The sequence below is a fragment of the Rana temporaria genome, chromosome 2 (assembly GCF_905171775.1).
Source record: "Rana temporaria chromosome 2, aRanTem1.1, whole genome shotgun sequence".
Classification (NCBI taxonomy): domain Eukaryota; kingdom Metazoa; phylum Chordata; class Amphibia; order Anura; family Ranidae; genus Rana; species Rana temporaria.
In genome coordinates, this window is record NC_053490.1 from 462,827,558 (window position 1) to 462,847,486 (window position 19,929).

Here is a 19,929-nt window from a genome sequence, read left to right on the forward strand (position 1 = left end):
GTGGCTGCGTTTGATGGCACAGTGAGGCTGCAATTTTTTTTTTTCGTTTGCGCCCCCCCCAAAAATTTTGAGCACCAGCCGCCACTGCTATTGGTTGTAGACAGTTGAGCTCCCTGCAGGTTGCTTAGCAGCAGTGGATCCTTCTCTGGCATGCTGATCGGGATGCAATCCAGGTGATGCTCCCAGTCAAATCCTAGTGTTAAATATCAATGATTTTATTGATCAAAGCCCAAACTTTACAGGCATAGAGCCCACATGGCTGCAGAACATACGGTTGATTATATATATATATATGTGGTTGTACTCTGAGAGCATTACCTGGATCACATCCCGATCAGCATGTCAACAGAGAAGGTTATACAGCATTACTGCTGCTAGGTGACCAGCTGAGGGCTCAGCTCTCTATAACCAATAGTGCCAGCCTTCCCCTGCATGCACCCATAATGTCACCAGCACTACTGTAGGTCTTAATGGACTGCCGCCACTGCCAAGGAGACAGATGCCAGACCAGCGCTGTCAATAGCAGGGACAGGACAGCTGGGGAACCCCTTTACAACCTTTACAACCCTGATAGTTCTCACACTGATTTGGACCCTTATATTTTCTTGGTGTGCTGGTGACATATATCTCTTGTTTTCTGCCACCCTGGGGGCCCCAGTATAGTAGGAAGGGAGCTCACTGCAGAACATGTGAAAGGGCCCGTTGTGGGATCGTAGTAAAGGGCCCCAGAATATATAATTGTATTTTATAGTTGGCCCCCCTACTTTTGTCCCTGTTTCCCCATGTGCCCCCCCTAAATATGAAAGCTGTAGACGCCTCTGAGAGGCAGAACCAGCATGGGAAGCTTTATTATTTGTGCTGCAGTTCATGGAAGATACTGATGTGAGGAATAGGGATGAGCTCCGGCGTTTTCGCACAGTCCACGTGCAGAGCCCGCCAGGAAGTCTGCACGGCGCTGCGCTAATCACAGGCAGGGAGACATTGTCCCGATGCTCGGCTGCAGAGATCGGGAAATGGGGGCTCTGCACATGGACTGTGCATGCACGCCAGAGCTCATCCCTAGTGAGGAAAGAGTGTGATTGAGAGATGAGCTCATGTGTTTCTTCTTCTTTCAAAAAGCCTGAGGGCTTTCACACTGGGGCGCTGCGCTGGCAGGACCTCAAAAAAGTCCTGCAAGCAGCCTCTTTGAGTCGCTTTAGAAGCGGTGTTAGCACCGCTCCTAAAGCGCCCCTTCCCATTGAAATTAATGGGCAGCGCCGTGGTAGCGGCGCTTTGTGGGCACTTTTAACCCTTTATTTGGCCGCTAGTGGGAGTTAAAAGTGCCCGATAACACCCGAAAAACGATGGTAAAGTGCCGCTAGTTTTAGTAACGATTTACTGGTGTTTTCGGGCGCAGGTGACTTGTCGTTAGGGTTCCCCTATCGAGCTGGTTCCTGTAAGGACTGCGCAATGCTTGCCGACGGAAATCTCCAAACCTCGGCCGGCATCCAGGCTCATTCTTTAACATCCCCGTGGATTGGAGGATGTTAAAAAAAGAGCCAGGAGGCCGAGCGAGCAGAGCGAGCCATCCGAGCGAAGCCCTGGATGCCGACCGAGGTTCGGAGATTTCCGTTGGCAAGGATTGTGCCTGCGCAGTCCTTACAGGAACCAGCTCGTTAGCCGGAACCAGATCGTCAGATTACCGGCAGTGTAAAAGGGCTCTAAAAGTCAGCAGCTACAGAATTTAACTTCTTTTTTCCCCAGGCAGAACTCCGCTTTAAAATAGTTGCAGACATATTTCAGGCACACGAAAATCCCGCTCACTCCAGAGACGTTTTCTGCAGGGCCGTGTTGGGAAATCCCAAAGCAGAAACACTTCTGATAATGAAACAAAGTAAATCCATTGAGCGCATGCCAGAGACCAAACACCAGGCACAAAGCCAGGATGACTCAGCGCAATCCCACCAAAAGGGAACAACACACAGAAATGTCAGCGGGCATTTCCAGGGAAGAGGAACATTCTGTTCCCTCCCATGTCTCAGCTATGGAGAAGGGGAGAAAGACTCTGCAGTGTTTCCTCTGAAGTGCCGTCTAGGCTGGCTGACATATAAACTTCTCAAAACAAAAATAAGAGTCACAAAAACACACCTTTCTCTGTCTAAGCAGCTTTAGACCACTTAGTACATTTAGAACTTTATTTTTATTTGTTCCCCTTACACATTGGATTTGGATATAAATAGGCTGTTTGCCTTGCAAGGAAAGTTGAAAGTTGCACTTTGCAAGGGAATTTTCCCCAGAGTTGGGCAAATGTGGTGAAATTCCAGTTTGCAAAGAATACCCAAAACTTAAAAAAATAAATATATATTATTGCAAAATCGAAAACCAAATCTGCTCTACAGTGGCCCGATCACATTCCTGCACATGAAATACATGCCCTTTCATAGTGTCACATTTGCCTATTATGCATTTTTAACCACTTCCCGCCCGGTCAATAGTCAATTGACGTCCGGGAAGTGGTTGTGAAATCCTGACTAGACGTCTATTGATGTCCTGCAGGATTACATGCCGGCGCGCGCAGCTCGGCGATCGGTGATGCGGGGTGTCAGTCTGACACCCTGCATCTCCGATCTCTGTAAAGAGCCTCTGGCGGAGGCTCTTTACCACGTGATCAGCCGTGTCCAACCACGGCTGATCACGATGTAAACAGGAAGAGCCGTTGATCGGCTCTTCCTCACTCACGTCTGACAGACACGAGTAGAGGAGAGCCGATCGGTGGCTCTCCTGACAGGGGGTGTTCGCGAAGTTTGTTTATCAGCGCAGCCCCCCCCCCCCCCCTCGGATGCCAACACTGGACCACCAGGGAGTGCCCCCCGGTGCTCAATAGAGCAAAACAAGCACAAAAAAACAATAAAAAAAAAACATTACACAATTGAAGCCAATCAGTGCCCACAAATGGGCACTGACTGGCAACATGGGCACTGACTGAAATGATGCCCAGCAATGCCATCAGTGCCACCCCTCAGTGTCCATCAGTGCCACCCCTCAGTGTCCATCAGTGCCACCTTAGTGCCCATCTATGCCCAGTGCCCACCTATCAGTGCCCATCTGTGCCACCCATAAGTGCCCATCAGTGCCGCCAAAGAGTGCCCATCAGTGCTGCCTATGAGTGCCCATCAGTGCCGCTTATGAGTGCCCATCAGTGCCGCATACCAGCGCTGCTTATCAGTGCCCATCAGTGCCACCTCATCGGTGCCCATCAGTGCAGCCATATCAGTGCCCATAATTGAAGAAGAAAACTTACTTATTTACAAAAAAATTAACAGAAAAAAATTTCAGTCTTCTTTTAGTTGTTGCGCAAAAAATAAAAATTGCAGAGGTGATCAAATACCACCAAAAGAAAGCTCTATTTGTGGGAACAAAATTATAAAAATTTAATTTGGGTACAGTGTAGCATGACCGCGCAATTGTCATTCAAATTGCGACAGTGTTGAAAGCTGAAAATTGGCTTGGGCAGGAAGGTGCGTAAGTGCCTGGTATGGAAGTGGTTAAAGCTAAAATTCCAGATATGGCAATTTTTCCACCATGGACCAATGCAAGCATTTATGTGCCATATCTATGGGATTCACCTGGAAATTACTGTAGTATGTACTGCTACTCCAGTGATCTCCAATCGCTTCTGGGTCCTGTGCTGAGCAGCTGCCTTGATGCATTCTGAACACAGGAGGTCTCGCGCTCAGCACGGGTGCCATTCAGGGAAAACTCTGCATTCCTTCAGTGAATGTGTAGCAAACCCCTGAGGGAGCTGCTTTTGTTTGTTCAGTCTGTTACTTTGAGTTTCAACCACAATGAGCTGTCCCAGCCCCTCTGGCACACATAGCAATGTGATTAATGGAATAACTCAGCAGGAATACACAACACAGTTCTTCTTGTAGTTTACTTGAAGAAAAGTAAAATTCAGGTTAACATTAATCAGCCAGGACAAAGACTTGGTTGAAACAGTTTAAAGAAAACAGTCAGGAACACTATGCAAACAACGAAAGCAATAGGTAACAATATGCACAGATTAAATAGACTCCCCAATAACTTTGGTGTGTGTGGGATGCTGTGGCTAAAGGGGAACCCCAGGCCGGCCTACGATGCTTCTAGTACACACCCAGTGAAATGATCTCAATACCCGTGGTGTGTCCCCTTTAAGAGCAACCGCGGTAATGTCCTGGAGGCTAAGCTTTGCGTTTTATTATCTTCACCGGCAATGTAGGAGCTCTGTGGACAATATTTGGATGTGGTATTCTATGAAAAGTATTAAAGGTTCATGGGCAAAGCCCCCTCACCAAATCCTGTACAGTCAGCGGTCCTCCCCTGACCGATCGATCTTAGATGCAGGTGTGTCGCAGTGGCATTCAGTCCTTTGAGCTGTTGCAGGGTGTCATCCTTTAGAATGGACAGTCTGTTCCTCTGAGCAGTGTATGTGAAAATATTGCGCAAGCTTGTAATGAAAAAAAGGTGAAAAGGTGGGCAGCCAACACACAAAAAGTATTTGTAAAGATAATATGTAAAGAAAAGTGTAGCGCCAATATAACTCAGCTCCACATAGGTGAGAACCCAAAAGGAGAGAGATAATGTAAAATTGGAAATGATCCAAATGTGTACTTAACACCGTGAGGTGTGGTGACAATTATGTGTAATTGAGAATTTTGTGAGATCCCAAAAATAAATAAAATAAACTTATAAGATGGGAATAAACACCTAAGAGGCAAAAATGTCTGTGAGACAAGTATTCCTGTGTGAATATTAGTGTGAACCCCAGAGGATCAACATACACCTGTTGCCAGTTAAGTCCTGTTAGGAACTTTAGAGAGAGGTATCAATACACTCAAATAGACACACACTAAAGCAATTAACCTGCAAGGGCAGGTGAGCTATAGGTTCAAAACAAGTCCTTTTGGGAAAACATCTTAAATCATTTGGGATGATATTAAATCCACATAAATTATATATAGTCCGATCCCCTGTTGGGAATAATACATATATATGGTCCTTTTGATTGTATAAATGCGATGTATATCCTCAGTAACACACTTCAATCAGACTTTTGCGAGAGAAAAAATAACTGGGTACTCTTACCAGAACACGATGACCCACTGCTCATCGTACGATGGGTGGGTCTCCAAAGCTTGTACGGGCCGATTGCCCTCTCTGGTTACCCTTGCGATGTTGTTCTCTCAAGGCCTCTCCAACCTTATGTAGTCTCCGGATAGTGGTTGGTGCAAGATTATACTCACAGACAAAAGGATACAGGTGTTCTCCAAAAAAGGCAGGTGGTGGAATCAGTAGTTGATCACAACAGAGTATGTGAAAAAAAAAAAAAAGGGCTCCACATAGTGTAAAAAAGTTACAGTTTTAATGAAAACTTCAAACTTGTGTCACTTGAAAGGTGAACACTCTGGATAAAAACAACACTTTGAACAGGATTTTCAAACAATGTTCAGCAGTAAAAATCAAAAATCCAACAAAAAATCAAATAAATCCAAAAAATCCAAAGAAACCATGCAGCAAACCAAAAAACTTTCCAATCCAATGAACGGACAGAAAATATATCCACAGATAATGCAGGTGATGGCAGTATGACCTGTGTACCCTACCGGTTTCGTCGCTATAAGGACTTCTACTTAGAAGTCCTTATAGCGACGAAACCGGTAGGGTACACAGGTCATACTGCCATCACCTGCATTATCTGTGGATATATTTTCTGTCCGTTCATTGGATTGGAAAGTTTTTTGGTTTGCTGCATGGTTTCTTTGGATTTTTTGGATTTATTTGATTTTTTGTTGGATTTTTGATTTTTACTGCTGAACATTGTTTGAAAATCCTGTTCAAAGTGTTGTTTTTATCCAGAGTGTTCACCTTTCAAGTGACACAAGTTTGAAGTTTTCATTAAAACTGTAACTTTTTTACACTATGTGGAGCCCTTTTTTTTTTTTCACATACTCTGTTGTGATCAACTACTGATTCCACCACCTGCCTTTTTTGGAGAACACCTGTATCCTTTTGTCTGTGAGTATAATCTTGCACCAACCACTATCCGGAGACTACATAAGGTTGGAGAGGCCTTGAGAGAACAACATCGCAAGGGTAACCAGAGAGGGCAATCGGCCCGTACAAGCTTTGGAGACCCACCCATCGTACGATGAGCAGTGGGTCATCGTGTTCTGGTAAGAGTACCCAGTTATTTTTTCTCTCGCAAAAGTCTGATTGAAGTGTGTTACTGAGGATATACATCGCATTTATACAATCAAAAGGACCATATATATGTATTATTCCCAACAGGGGATCGGACTATATATAATTTATGTGGATTTAATATCATCCCAAATGATTTAAGATGTTTTCCCAAAAGGACTTGTTTTGAACCTATAGCTCACCTGCCCTTGCAGGTTAATTGCTTTAGTGTGTGTCTATTTGAGTGTATTGATACCTCTCTCTAAAGTTCCTAACAGGACTTAACTGGCAACAGGTGTATGTTGATCCTCTGGGGTTCACACTAATATTCACACAGGAATACTTGTCTCACAGACATTTTTGCCTCTTAGGTGTTTATTCCCATCTTATAAGTTTATTTTATTTATTTTTGGGATCTCACAAAATTCTCAATTACACATAATTGTCACCACACCTCACGGTGTTAAGTACACATTTGGATCATTTCCAATTTTACATTATCTCTCTCCTTTTGGGTTCTCACCTATGTGGAGCTGAGTTATATTGGCGCTACACTTTTCTTTACATATTAGTCTGTTCCTCTGGACTGGAGCTGCATGAACAATCTGTTCCTCTGGGCTGGAGTTGCAGGCTGTGTGCCCCTTGGTAGGCCGTGATTCCACACACTCACAGAGTGTAGGAGATGCTCTCCTGATGGGGTGCAGGCAAAAAAAAGGCTCTGGCCTAGTTCCTCTGGCTTTTTATCTCCCCCCCCCCCCCACAGTCCTTTGCTGTCTGATGATTGGCTCAGGCTCTTCCAATAGGCAGTTTACAGACAACCTCCAATAGGGAGTTTACAAACAAGCAGTTCTGAGTGTCTGTGTGAAGAGAGAAGGGGGGGGGTGTGAAAAAGCCCACGCTGCTGCAGCAGACAGCTGTCCCCTAATAGATCAGTCTGGAGAAGTACCTGCTACAAATGCAAAATGTTTTCTGACTGGATAAGGTGATGTCACAATGTCTACCTTTTCCAATCAGAAATACTTTGCATTTATTGAACAAATGGAAAGCATTCCCTGAATGGCATCTGTGCGACTTCCTGTGTTCACCAAGTAGCAGGACAGTAACTGAGCAATAGATCTGGAAGGTGTCAGCAAACACTGGAGTAGCGGCCCATACTACAGTGATTTCCAGCTTCCACAGGGAACTCACAAGTATGACAAAAATACAAAAGGAAAGCACTCACATTGCCACATCTGTAAATTTTGAAGGGGGAACAAGAAAAACAGTGCTCAAAAAGTCACCATTGGGCCGGACTTTAAAGGCATCAAAAACAATGTGCAAGTTTAGAAAAATAAAAATGTATGGAAAAAAGTACATGAGTAATTTGTATAGCGCTACAAATGCGAACTGAATCGTCTCAAGGCGCCTAGTGTCCAATGTCAGCCAGGTCCTTCAGAATAGGTGGGTCTTAAGTTGTTTCCTGAAGGCCCAATGGTTTTCTTTCATGCGGATGTTCGTGGGTAGAGCGTTCCACAGCCGTGGTCCTTGGACTGTGAATCTTCGTTCTCCTTTAGATTTGTAGCGGGACTTGGGGATGTGTAGGAGGTTTTGGTTAGTTGAGGGCACGATTAGTGGTGTAGCGTTTTATTTTCTCACATAAACATTGAGGCGCGTTTCCTTGTGTGCATTTGTGGGTGAGGCAGAGGGTCTTGAATGTAACCCAATCCTTTACGGCTAGCCAATGGAGAGTCCTCAGGGACGGGGTGATTGATTCCCTGTTTTTTTTTCCCATTACCAGTCTGGCTGCTGTGTTCTGGACAACTTGTAGATGAGAAATCTGGTATTTGGGTAGTCCTAGGTAGAGGGAGTTTGCGTAGTCGAGTCGGACATGGTCTAATCGAAAATGTTCAAAATTGATAAAAATCATATAAAATGATACAATTTGTACAGTGAGCCCCTGTGCATCAACGCGCCCACACTGGATGGAACCAAATGCAAAACAATCATTTAACCCCCATAGCACTAGCCCCTCTTGGCCCTTTAAGAGGTTTCAGATGCTAGGAGGTGAGCATTTTGGTCATGTGACCACCGTGATTGGCTGCCACAGTGGTCACATGATCGGAAAGCTCCCAATCGCTACTTGAGCTTTTTAGTACCCGCTGGAAACTGTGCCTGGAGCGCTCTCGGTACAGCATTGTGTACATATTGGTACACAAATATGCGGCCTTTGGGCGTTAAGATGAGAAGTCGCATGTATTTGTACAGCTGGAATGAAGAGGTTAAAGACCATGCTGTATATCCTTTATTTATGATAAAGTCACAACCAGTAGGGAAGAAACAGAGAACATGCTTTGGAGGCCAAAGCACCCCCTTTCATTAGGGCTCAAGCTTCGGTGTCAAAAATCTAAAAAAAGAACTGTGCCGAGATCTCCCAGACAGAAATCTCTAGCAGACGGGCAGGCATGTAGAATCTAGTAAGACAAAAATGCAGCGCCTTCTAAGCGTAGCAAGTGAGTTTAATCGAGGCAAAATAATTAAAAGCATGTGAAAAACCTACTCACATTATAGACGTAGGTACAAGCAAAAATACGAATGTCATCCGCGGAATCCCCGGGGACAGCACGATGTCCTAGTGCAGGCGGCGTGGAGATGTCCTTCCCTGTGCAGCAGCGGCGGCAGGAACCGAGGCGCCCTCGGAACTAACAGGCTGAGGTCAGGTTTCCACTATGGACTGCAGTCGGCGTCACTTCCGGGCGCGGGAGGTGCGCGCGTTCGAGACTTTCGAGTCTCTTCTTCAGGCTGAAGAAGAGACTGCAGTCCATAGTGGAAACCTGACCTCAGCCTGTTAGTTCCGAGGGCGCCTCGGTTCCTGCCGCCGCTGCTGCCTTCTACAGATCATACTTCATCTGTCAGCTGGCTGCCATCTAAAGCAAAGCTATAGTCATATAGTGCTGTGGACAATTTTGTTGGACTATAGTATTTCCTCAAAAGCACTTGTCTCTGGGACTTTACCCATTCCTCTCCAGTTCCCAATCCCATCCTATATATCCCAGGTAGTTACTTTGTAGACATTGATGGGGAGTGCGCTCAATTATCATGTTTTGTCTTATGTAGAATCTAGTGACTGTATAGTAGCATTCAGGAAGGAAAGCTCCCAATTATCGCACATCCAGCAAAACCCAAACGGTGTATATACTAAAAGCAGCCTTAGGCCAAACTCCATCCAGGCCATGCTCCAATGCGTTTCACCCTGGCCATGGAGTTTAGTCATGGCTCTCCAAGACCAAGTCATGTAGGCAGACCAAAACGCATCAGGGGCCTGGACGGAGTTTGGCCTGAGGCTGCTTTTAGTATATACATCGTTGGGTTTTGCTGGATGTTTGACATTTGGGATCTTTTCTTCCTGTATGTTTACACATTGAGCCAAGACAAGCTCTCCCCCAGCGTGCACTCTTTAGCGAGAGTCATGGACATACAAGGAGGCTGAAGTGGCACCCACAATTTTTGGTTCGCTGCGTTGTAGCATTTCCAATGTCCTACTGGGAACACTACTACACCGCCACTAAAACGTGATAGTTTCTCTATTCTACTGATGGTGACTGTTATTAAGAATATATGAACTTTTAAGTGATCCTGTGGCGTTGGTTCCGTTCATTTATGAAGCAACCTACGCACACACACACACACACACACACACATAGGCATGCACACATCAACACTAATAGAAGAAGTTTGTGTTTCAGAGAATAAGAAAGAGAAGAAAACACAAGGCTTTCTTACCTAAGACTTTGATTGTCAAAAACTCTGTTCAGGTCAGTGTCAACATATCTAACACATTTCTCCACAGCTTTTGGGTTGGTAATAAAGGGTCTCACCTCCATACCCGACCTGGTAATCTCCTCTCCGTGTTTTAGCCAGTGTTTAACTAGAAAAACACCAGTAAGTTCATTTCCATGAGTGCCTCCAAATATAGCCACCCTACGTATGGCAGAGACACCACTGCTCACAGCCATGGCTGAAAACACACCCGATGACAGCTGAAAGACACACATGGAGAACAAATGCAGGTCAGAATGCTTGCAGGCAGAATAATGAATACCATATGACAGAGGAAAGCAGCTCACAACACGCCTTGTCATATTTCCAGCGCTCTGTTTACCTACAATCCTCAAGGACGGTGCGATGGAAGAGTGAACTATTTTACATGAACATAAATACATACAGAAACTGGTCTCAAACGAGGGTTTGTTCATACAGCTACATATGTAAAATGTGTTAAGACTAGTCTTGCCACACAGAGTTAATCCAGCTCTGAGCAATCCTCTTTTATTGTTCAGTGAAATACAACAAACTTCCAGATAAAAACCAAAGTCCTTGCTTCTGAAAAAAAGTGCACAATTCACATCCCCTCCCCTGTGTTTTGATTAAATGTTTTCAAAATATGGGGTGAGTCACAGTTCAGTGCCATGAGAAAATGCAACAGCCATCAGAATATACATAGAGCTGGATGGAAGAGTGGAGGGGGATGTGAATTGAGCCCTTTTTACAGAAGCTGTGTATGTCTGCAAGCAGTGCACGAGATATGTAAATAACCTGTCACTCAAGCAAGGATTTTGGTTTTTACCTGGAAGTCTGTTTTATTTCCCTGAACAATAAAACAAGGATTGCTCAGAGCTGGATTAACTCTGTGTGGCAAGACTGGGCACAGATGATAGGAAATCTTATTCTCTACATTGTGACATCCACTTTAAGGCTTCATACACACAGGCACACCTAACCCTACAGCTGCCCATAGTAATGAATGGCTGTGCTCACACTATATGCGAGTATACACCATATTTGCATAAATGCATGCACATGGGTAAATCCCTAAACGCAGCTTGTGTGTCTTTAGGAATAGAGATATGCAGTATACAAGATGCCAATGGTTAAAGATTCGTCAGCAACACTTCTAGGTGTGTTGAATGCCTGGTCCAGTATGATACAATAGGGCGTTTTTATAAAAAAAATTCACAGAGCCATTTGTCTTTGTAAAACTACATGTACACTTGCTCTGTTCAAATAGGGTCAAAATTGATTGTTCTGAGCAGGGCCGGACTTACCATTGGCCTTGACTGGGCTCAAGCCCAGGGGCCCCACCCAATAGGGGGCCCCCTTTAAAAAAAAAAAAAAAAAAAAAAAAAAAAAAAAATTTTTTTTTTTTTTTTTTTTTTAGGGGTCCGGAGGTCCCCAGGGGCCCGGAGGCCCCCAGGGCCCCGGACGGCAACACCCCTTTTTTTTTTTTTTGTAAAAAAATGTTTTTTTTTATATATTTTTTATTTTTATATATATATAATATTATATATATATATATATATATATATATATATATATATATATATATATATATATATATATATATATATATATATATATATATATATATTATTAAAGGGCCCAGGGGTCTCCAGGGCCCCGGGTGGCAACCCCCCTTTTTTTTATTTATTTTTTGTAAAAAAATGTTTTTTTTATATATATAATATATATATATATATATATATATATATATATATATATATATATATATTATTATTATTATTATTAAAGGGCCCAGGGGTCTCCAGGGCCCCCGGATGGCAACCCACCTTTTTTATTTTTTTATAAAAAAAATTACATTTTTTTTAATATATATATATATATTTTTTTTTTTTTATTAAAGGGCTCAGAGGTCCCCAGGGCCCCATGTGGCAACCCCCCCTTTTTTATTTTTTTTATAAATGTTTATTTTTTTATTTTTGTTTATTTTTTTATTTTTTATTAAAAGGCCCAGAGGTTCCCAGGGGCCCAGAGGTCCCCAGGGCCCCCGGGTTTGGCAACCTCCCTTTTTTTATGTATTTTTTATAAATGTTTTTTTTTATTATTATTAAAGGACCCAGAGGTTTATTTTTTCTTTTTATTAAAAGGCCCAGAGGTCCCCAGGGCCCCGGATGGCTACATATATTTATATATATTTGTTTTCTTCTTTATTTCTTCTTTTTTTTGTAAAGGCCCCCCCGCTTCTCAATTTGCGGCAGCCCCCACGCTTCTCAATTTCAGGCGGCAGCACCCCCACCCCCCCTAGGTTCTCTGCTTCAGGGGGCCCATGCCTTAAGCTGTGCAAGGGGCCCCAAAATTCCTGATGGCGGCCCTGCGCATACCTCCCAACACGCACGGATTCTGTGGGACTTTCCCGCACAGACAGCTTCTTCCCGCAGTCCCGCAAAAGGGTTAATTTTCCCGCACTGCAAGAGGAGGCAGCACGGAAGCAGGAGGAACCGGAGTGGTGTGTGGAGGACTGTGGCTGCTGAAGGGAAGATAGCCGAGAGCCGGGCTAATGACAGTCTGTGGCCCCGGGTGTTGGCACAGGTGAGAGGCACTCCCCCCCTCAACAACTGCAAAATCCCCCCCCGCTCAACAACTTTAATGCGCTCCCCCCCGCTCAACAACTTCAATTCGCCCCCCCCCGCTCAACAACTTCGATCCCCCCCAATTTTCGGCTCCAGGGGGCCCCTTCAACACTCAAGCCCAGGGGCCCCCACCACCCTAAGTCCTGCCCTGGTTCTGAGGCAATTCCCTCCATAGGTCTTTTTTTTTTTTTTTTTTTGCATGAATAAATAACGAGTGAATTGGGTCAATAAGGCATTATGGGCACTAGCTGGAGATGATCATAGTTAAAGGAGTTCTCTGACCTAAAACTTTTAACCCCCGCTGTGCCCGGGCTGTAAAACTATACAAAATAAACTTTCACTTACCTGCCTACGATCCCCCATTGTTCCGATATCGCAGTCCCGGTCTCTTCCGCTTCCTGCGTGTCGGTGATTCACAGTGCGCTCAGCCTATCAGCAGCCGCGACGGGACATTGCTGCGGCCGCTGATAGGCTGAGCGCACTGTGAGTCACCGACAAGCAGGAAGCGGAAGAGACCGGGACCGGAGAACGGGACGGCGATATCGGAACAACGGGGGATCGTAGGCAGGTAAGTGAAAGTTTATTTTGTATAGTTTTACAGCCCGGGCACAGCGGGGGTTAAAAGTTTTAGGTCAGAGAACTCCTTTAAGACGCATTTATTTCCATTCATCATCAGCTCCATCTAGTGGCCATAATGCAGTATTTTCATGCTACATTCTATTCTGTATAAACGAAGAACATGCAAATCTGAAGAGTAAAAAGATTGATAATATTTGATTTTGCTTCCATTTACACAAAACAAGGGTGCATGCAGTTTCACAGGACAAATAGCTCTACGCGTTTTTTTTAAATGCATCCCAATGTGTGTAGTGAAGTAAGAAGCTGGATGGAGGAACCACAATGAGCAGAGGGAGATCAGGCATCCAAGACTCCCAGAAGTGTGTTGGATGCTGGAGAGTCCTCAGCCATAAATACAGAGGGGGATAGTGGTGCAGGCAGTGGGGCTGGGTTGCGTTAAAGTGGATGTAAACCCACATTTTTTTTTATGTCACAATGTAGAGTATACGATTTCCTATCATCTGTGCCCAGTCTTGCCACACAGAGATAATCCAGCTCTGAGCAATCCTCTTTTATTGTTCAGAAAATAATTATCATGGTGCACTAGAGGGTTTCATCGCTTTGGTGACTGATCTGCCCATTTATAAAGGTCTCAGCTGGCAGTGGAGATTCCTCCATCAACACTGTTGATGTGGATGTAGAAATTAAATCATTTGATTGAGCTGTGCAGTGGATTGTAATTTAATCAAACAACACATTATGCAATTTGCTTTCTTTCCATCACGGGTAGAAGGAAATGTATTTGCTCAATGCCTCCATACACATAGTCAGGGTTGATAGAAGCAGGGCTTTTTTTCAGGGGGAACTCAGTTCCACCACCTCGGGCTCAGACCCTTTGATGCCTGCTCACCACAATCACTTGAAAACACAGAAGTCTGGTTTCTGTGTTTACAAGTGACAGCTCTGCACTCTGTGTGTAACCCCCTGAACTCTGCACTCTGTATGTAATGCAATCCTGGTATTTAATGCCCCTTTAAGACCCTTCTACTGTTTGTGAAATCTGAACAGGTTCGTGGTTGAGTTCCTGCACCTATTTTCTGAGAAAAAAAGCTCTGGATAGGAGAATCCCTCAGCAGTGCTAATGTGTTCTGCCGGTGGTGGGGTACCCCTGCCGGCAGAATACAACGATTAGTGATGTCAACCTATAGCCTGCGGCACTAATTGTTCAGGAAAAAAAACAGACAGGCTAGTTATACACAAGTTGATCAACGAATCGACTTGTGTACAACCAGGGTGCCCATACATGGATTGAAATGTGGACGCTCCCTGCTGAACCAGCCAAATTTCAATCCATGTATGGCCGGCATAAGTCTACACAATGTCCAGATTAATGGCGAGATGGAAATGTAAAGGTCACATACCTGTAGACAACAGGAACAATAGCAGTTGAGGCCAGGTTATTTGTAACGTTCATCAGATTATTTCCCCGTTTTACTTTACAGTTTCTTTGCCCTTTGTACTTCTCAATGAGAGTTTAAACCACATAGCTGCACTTCCAGTGAACAATTAACTCTTTACAGCGCCCTAGAAGAGTTATATTAAAACCATACAAAAAGAAAACATTTACTGACCTAATCCAAGCGTTTTCTTCACAAGGAGAAGATCTGGAACGAGTTCCTGCACTTCATGAGTGATCTGAGGACGAAACTCGTATTTACATCTCTGTCAAGACATCCCGCCGATCGCCTCTGCCAGGACAAATAAACTTTTTTTGCTGAATGAAGTTTGCAGTTGAACTCTGGAAGTGGAACCGAGGGATTGTGTCCATGCAACTGGAAACATATCTCTAGACAAAGACACAATGCAACAATTGCTTCACTTCCTAACCAGCAAAAATACAGACGTGTGACCACAACCACTTCGCAGGGAATTGCTGAGCTTGCTGCTGTCATACAAATTATTTAAAGCAGCGGGAATAGCTTGTTTTTCTTCCTATTAGATCAAAAGGTCTTATAAAGTGTGCAGGGATCCAAGTAATGTACCACCAACCTGGAGCAAAACAGGAATCAAGTGTAGTAGGATCGGGAAAGAAAGCATGACACGCACACATACACTGAGCATGCTCAGAACTCAATGTGCTGACTCAGTGCCCTTAACTAAACTTAGCTGCTTGAACTGACACCAGGTCACCTCATACATTGGGTTCTGTTCCTTTTTGTACAAAAATATTTCAAAACAAGATATACTGTGTATGCAGAATGTAGACATGCCAAGTCAGCATTTCTATGCCAAACAGGAAACACTGAAGTCAGTTAGTTAGTGTGTAAAGTATATATATAAAAAAAAAAAAACACACACACAACATATTCTTCACACTTGTGCTAGTGAATTAAAGAACATACTGCAGTCCTGCGTACAGAGTTTCCCCAAAAATAAGCCCAGGTCTTATATTAATTTTGGCAACAAAAGACACAGTAGGGCTTATTTTCAAAGGTAGGTCTTACCATGTAATGTGCTGTCTTTTCTACCCCTCTCTCTCCTGCCTGTCAGGAATTCCCAGTGTGAACCAAGTTAAAATGGTTGTAAAATCCTCTTATCCATTCTATTACAGTAGTATATAATGTACAATGTGTGTGTTTCTGTAATACAGTATAATTGTGCCAAATACCTTTGTTATAGCGCCGCCCATTGACTATAATAGATGATAGTTTTTCACAAAATGCACTAAAGATGCAGAAAGCAGGACTTTTCAAAAGCACAGAGCACTGTATAAAAACGCAGTGCACAGATGAGAGCGGTTACAGGGGGCTCGTTTACATGCACTTTTGACGCACTGAACAGGTGCATTTTAGCATTGCAAAAGTGCACAGATGTGAACAGCTCCTAAGACATCCGCACTATTATGTTTTTTTTTTTTATTTATACATTGTTCCCTAAATACGACCTAAAACTGGCCATAGACAGATCAAATCCATCTATGGGCAGGCTGGTCGTACTGACATCGACCTACCGGGTATATTGATCAATTTAAGTGTAACCAGCCTGTTCATTTTGATCAATGCCGTAACTATAACTGCCAGCAGTGATCAATGTATTCTGACGACCGGGAAACCTCCCGCTACAATAGCACTGTGTTAATGGGGGAATCAATTTGCTTTTCTTTAGCCAACGTTCACATTGGGCCTATTTGGCATGCGATTTGACATGTCAAATTGGTGGCTATTCGACTTTGCGGTGCCGCACTGATTCCCAAAACTTGTTCCTGTACTACTTTTCCCGACTTCGGGGGCGAATTGAATAGACATCTGTGGATGAACCCGCACAGATGTCTGTCAAATCGCCCCCGAAGTTGAACTGCATTGCCGGTTTGAGCTGAACTCGCAGTATTACTAACCCGGCCTCAATGTGAACCTAGGCTCAATCTGTGGTTGAAGGAAAGAAAATTTCATAATGTATGGCCTGCATTACACGATCAGAGTATCAAACTAATGATTGTCTGTTTTTTGTTTTTTTTGCATGCTAGTCTCATATTGAAAACCAGTTAATATAGTTCTGAAAAGTCGACAGAATACAACAGAAGTGATGTATTGTATTATTTTGTTTCTAGAGCATGCGTGGTCTTGGTCTTTTCCGATTTTTTTCAGACGAATATTGTACTGACGGAACAAACAATTTTCGTTTAATCAGTACAATATTCGTCTGAAAAAAATATCATACGAGAAAAATGTTTGTGTTTGTCCCTTTGGATAATTTTGCACTCTCGTGATTGTCTCTCGAAAGATGTGTACTAACAATCAGATTATGGGACGATCGCTTGCAAAGTGATATTTTTTGTCAATGTGTGTACTGGGCATGAGGCAACAGCAAATTAGAGAGCCACTTAGGCTCCATTCACACCAATGCGTTCTTTGGTGCATTTTTCAGAAAAGCAGGGAATTTCTTTAACATGGGTTCCTATGGAACATGTTCACATCAATGCTTTTTTGTGCCTCTGCGTTTTTGGAAATGGTCGGGTACTTTTTTCCCCGCAAAAAGCAGCGTTTTGCATGTGATAGAATTGGATGGACCTGCATCCAAAACGCAAGTACCGCGTTTTTAGCGCGATTTTGCTGCGTTTTGCGTTTTTATTTACCTGTTTATAGCTGGTTGTTAAAGGAAATGTGAAAAAATGTAAATTGATGGCAAAAAAAAACGCAAATCGCAGTAAAAACGCGGTAAAAACACACATCAAAAAACGCAGCAAGCACCGCAAAAACGCTGAAAAGCAACATGCATCGGTGTGAATCAAGCCTTAGTAGAATTTTGAATTCCCCAATCATTGCATAAAGAAATGAAGAGATTGGCCCAGATTCAGGTACATTTGCGGGGGAGCAGGGCAACGATTTTGCACTGCGCCCCCGCAAATATTTTGCGCTGCCCTCGATTCACGGAGCAGTAGCTCCGTAAATTGCGAGGGCGCGCCGGCAAAATTGCCCGGCGTAAGCGCGCCCAATGTAAATGATCCCGCCGGGGGCGGGAATCATTTAAATTAGGCGCGCTCCCGCGCCGAGTGTACAGCGCATGCTCCGTCGGGAAACTTTCCCGACGTGCATTGCGGCAAATGACGTCGCAAGGACGTCATTTGCTTCAAAGTGAACGTGAATGGCGTCCAGCGCCATTCACGAATCACTTACGCAAATGACGTGAAATTAAAATTTCACGTCGCGGGAGCGGCGGCTATACTTTAGCATTGGCTGCCCCTACTATTAGAAGGGGCAGCCTTGTGCTAAAGTTGCCGTATGGAAACTCCGTACCTGGCTTGCGCAGGGCCCGCGCAAGTTTGTGAATCAGTGGTAGTATGCAATTTGCATACTACACGCTGATCACAATGGGAGCGCCCCCTAGCGGCCCACGCAAGAATGCAGCCTAAAATCTGCGTGGCATAAGAGCCTTATGCCGCGCAGATTTTAGGCTGCAGTCGGTGTAACGAGGTTCCTGAATCAGGAGCACTCGTTACACCGGAGCAAGTAAGCAATTGCGCCGTGTAACCTATGGTTACACGGGCGCAATTGCTTCTTGAATCTGGGCCATTGTCTTTAAGGCCTGGTTCACACCGATGCATTTTTTGTGCATTTTCAGTTTTGGAGAAACACACTACAGTCCATATAATATGGTTTCCTATGGGTCATGTTCACATTTGTGCATTTTATGGAAAGGGCCAGGGACTTATTCCGTTTTTTGGTCCTATAGACTTCAATGGATCAAAAGACTTGTATTAAAAAATGCAAAATGCACCTAGAATATGCAACCGGCAACCTGCATAGGTGTGAACCAGGCCTAAGACACTAATGGGCCTATATGGCAAAAGTGCACAGCTTTCAACTGACATATCTACAGCTCATGGTCTGAGATGGAAGACAGTCTGGTTGCTATAAGAAATGTTCTCATTAGCAGGTTTTTCCTACATAAGAGATTGCCCTGGAGAACCAGATTGTCTTGTTTACTGACCTGAAGAACTGCACAGTAAAGCACCCTATTCCCTGCTCATCCCAGGCAGACTGCTCAAATAAGATCATGTGACCTCTGAAGTCATTCCAGGCTGAGAAAAGGAACAGGTTACTCACCTGTAAAATCCATGATTCCCCCTAGTGGTACAAAAACAGCAGCACTACAGGTAGGGTTGCCACTTTTTCTTCAAGCCAAATACAAAGGCCCAGATCCACGTAGCGCGGCGCATTTGTAAGTCCGGAGTAGTGTATCTCAGATACACTACGCCGCCATAACTTACAGCGTATTTCCCATATCCACAAAGAATTTTCGCTGTAAGTTACGGCGGCGTAGTGTAAATGTGTCGGCGTAAGGGCACGCAATTCAAATCACTAAGTTGTGGGCGTGTTTTATGTTAATACGTCTTGACCCCACGTAAATGAAGTTTTTTTTGGACGGCGCATGCTCCGGGGGTATCCCAGTGCGCATGCTCCAAATTAACCCGCAACAAGCCAATGCTTTCGACGTGAACGTAATTCTACGCAAAGCCCTATTCGCGAACGTTTTACGCAAACGACGTAAACAACGGAAAATTTGACGCTGGCCCGACGTCCATACTTAACATTGGCTACGCCTCATATAGCAGGGGTAACTTTTACGCCGGAAAAAGCCTTACGGAAACAACGTAAAAAAATGTGCCGGCCGGACGTACGTTTGTGGATTGGCGTATTTAGCTAATTTGCATACTCGACACGGAAATCGACGGAAGCGCCACCTAGCGGCCAGCGTAAATGTGCACCTTAGATCCGACAGCGTACTAAGACGTACACCAGTCGGATCTAGCCCAGCTTCAGGCGTATCTTGTTTTGTGGATACAAAACAAAGATACGCCGGAGCAACCTAGAAGTTACGCGGCGTATCAATAGATACGCCAGCGTAACTGCTTCGTGGATCTGGCCCAAACACTTTAGTGCTGCACAGCATATTTTTTTTTGCATACACTATAGGTTTGTAACCGCCCTGGGACACCTTTGCTTGCTCCAAACTAAATAGTAATTTGGCGTGCATAGTGTCTCCTTACCCTCCTGTCAGGCCCTGTTCTGAGTCACATTGCTGTCTGAATAATGTGTCCGCGTTTCAGGTGGAGTGAAACCCGGACATGATTCAAAACCCGAACTGTCTGGGTGAATCCCGTACAGGTGGCGACCAGGGCAGCCATCACAAATTTTGGGGCCCCTTACACAGATTTAGGCAGGGCCCCCCTGGAGCAGAGAACCGGGAGGGGGAAGGGTGCTGAGGAAAA

At 44.3% G+C, this 19,929-nt stretch overlaps 1 protein-coding gene across 2 annotated transcripts in view; it reads right to left on the reverse strand.

Moving 5' to 3' along the window:
* Window positions 1-18,726, reverse strand: part of ASPA (aspartoacylase) — a 33,789-nt gene extending 15,063 nt beyond the window's left edge. Inside the window, exons 1-3 of one of the 2 annotated variants that reach the window (XM_040338644.1) lie at window positions 18,648-18,726; window positions 14,792-15,006; window positions 9,958-10,214 (exon numbers count right to left, since the gene is read on the reverse strand). In XM_040338644.1, the coding sequence (XP_040194578.1) occupies window positions 9,958-10,190 (233 nt within the window). In that variant the 5' untranslated portion in view covers window positions 10,191-10,214; window positions 14,792-15,006; window positions 18,648-18,726. Of the gene's footprint in view, window positions 1-9,957; window positions 10,215-14,791; window positions 15,264-18,647 lie in introns of those variants that run through there. The other variant, XM_040338643.1, reaches the window with a different exon arrangement.
* Between the last annotated feature and the right edge of the window lie 1,203 nt (window positions 18,727-19,929).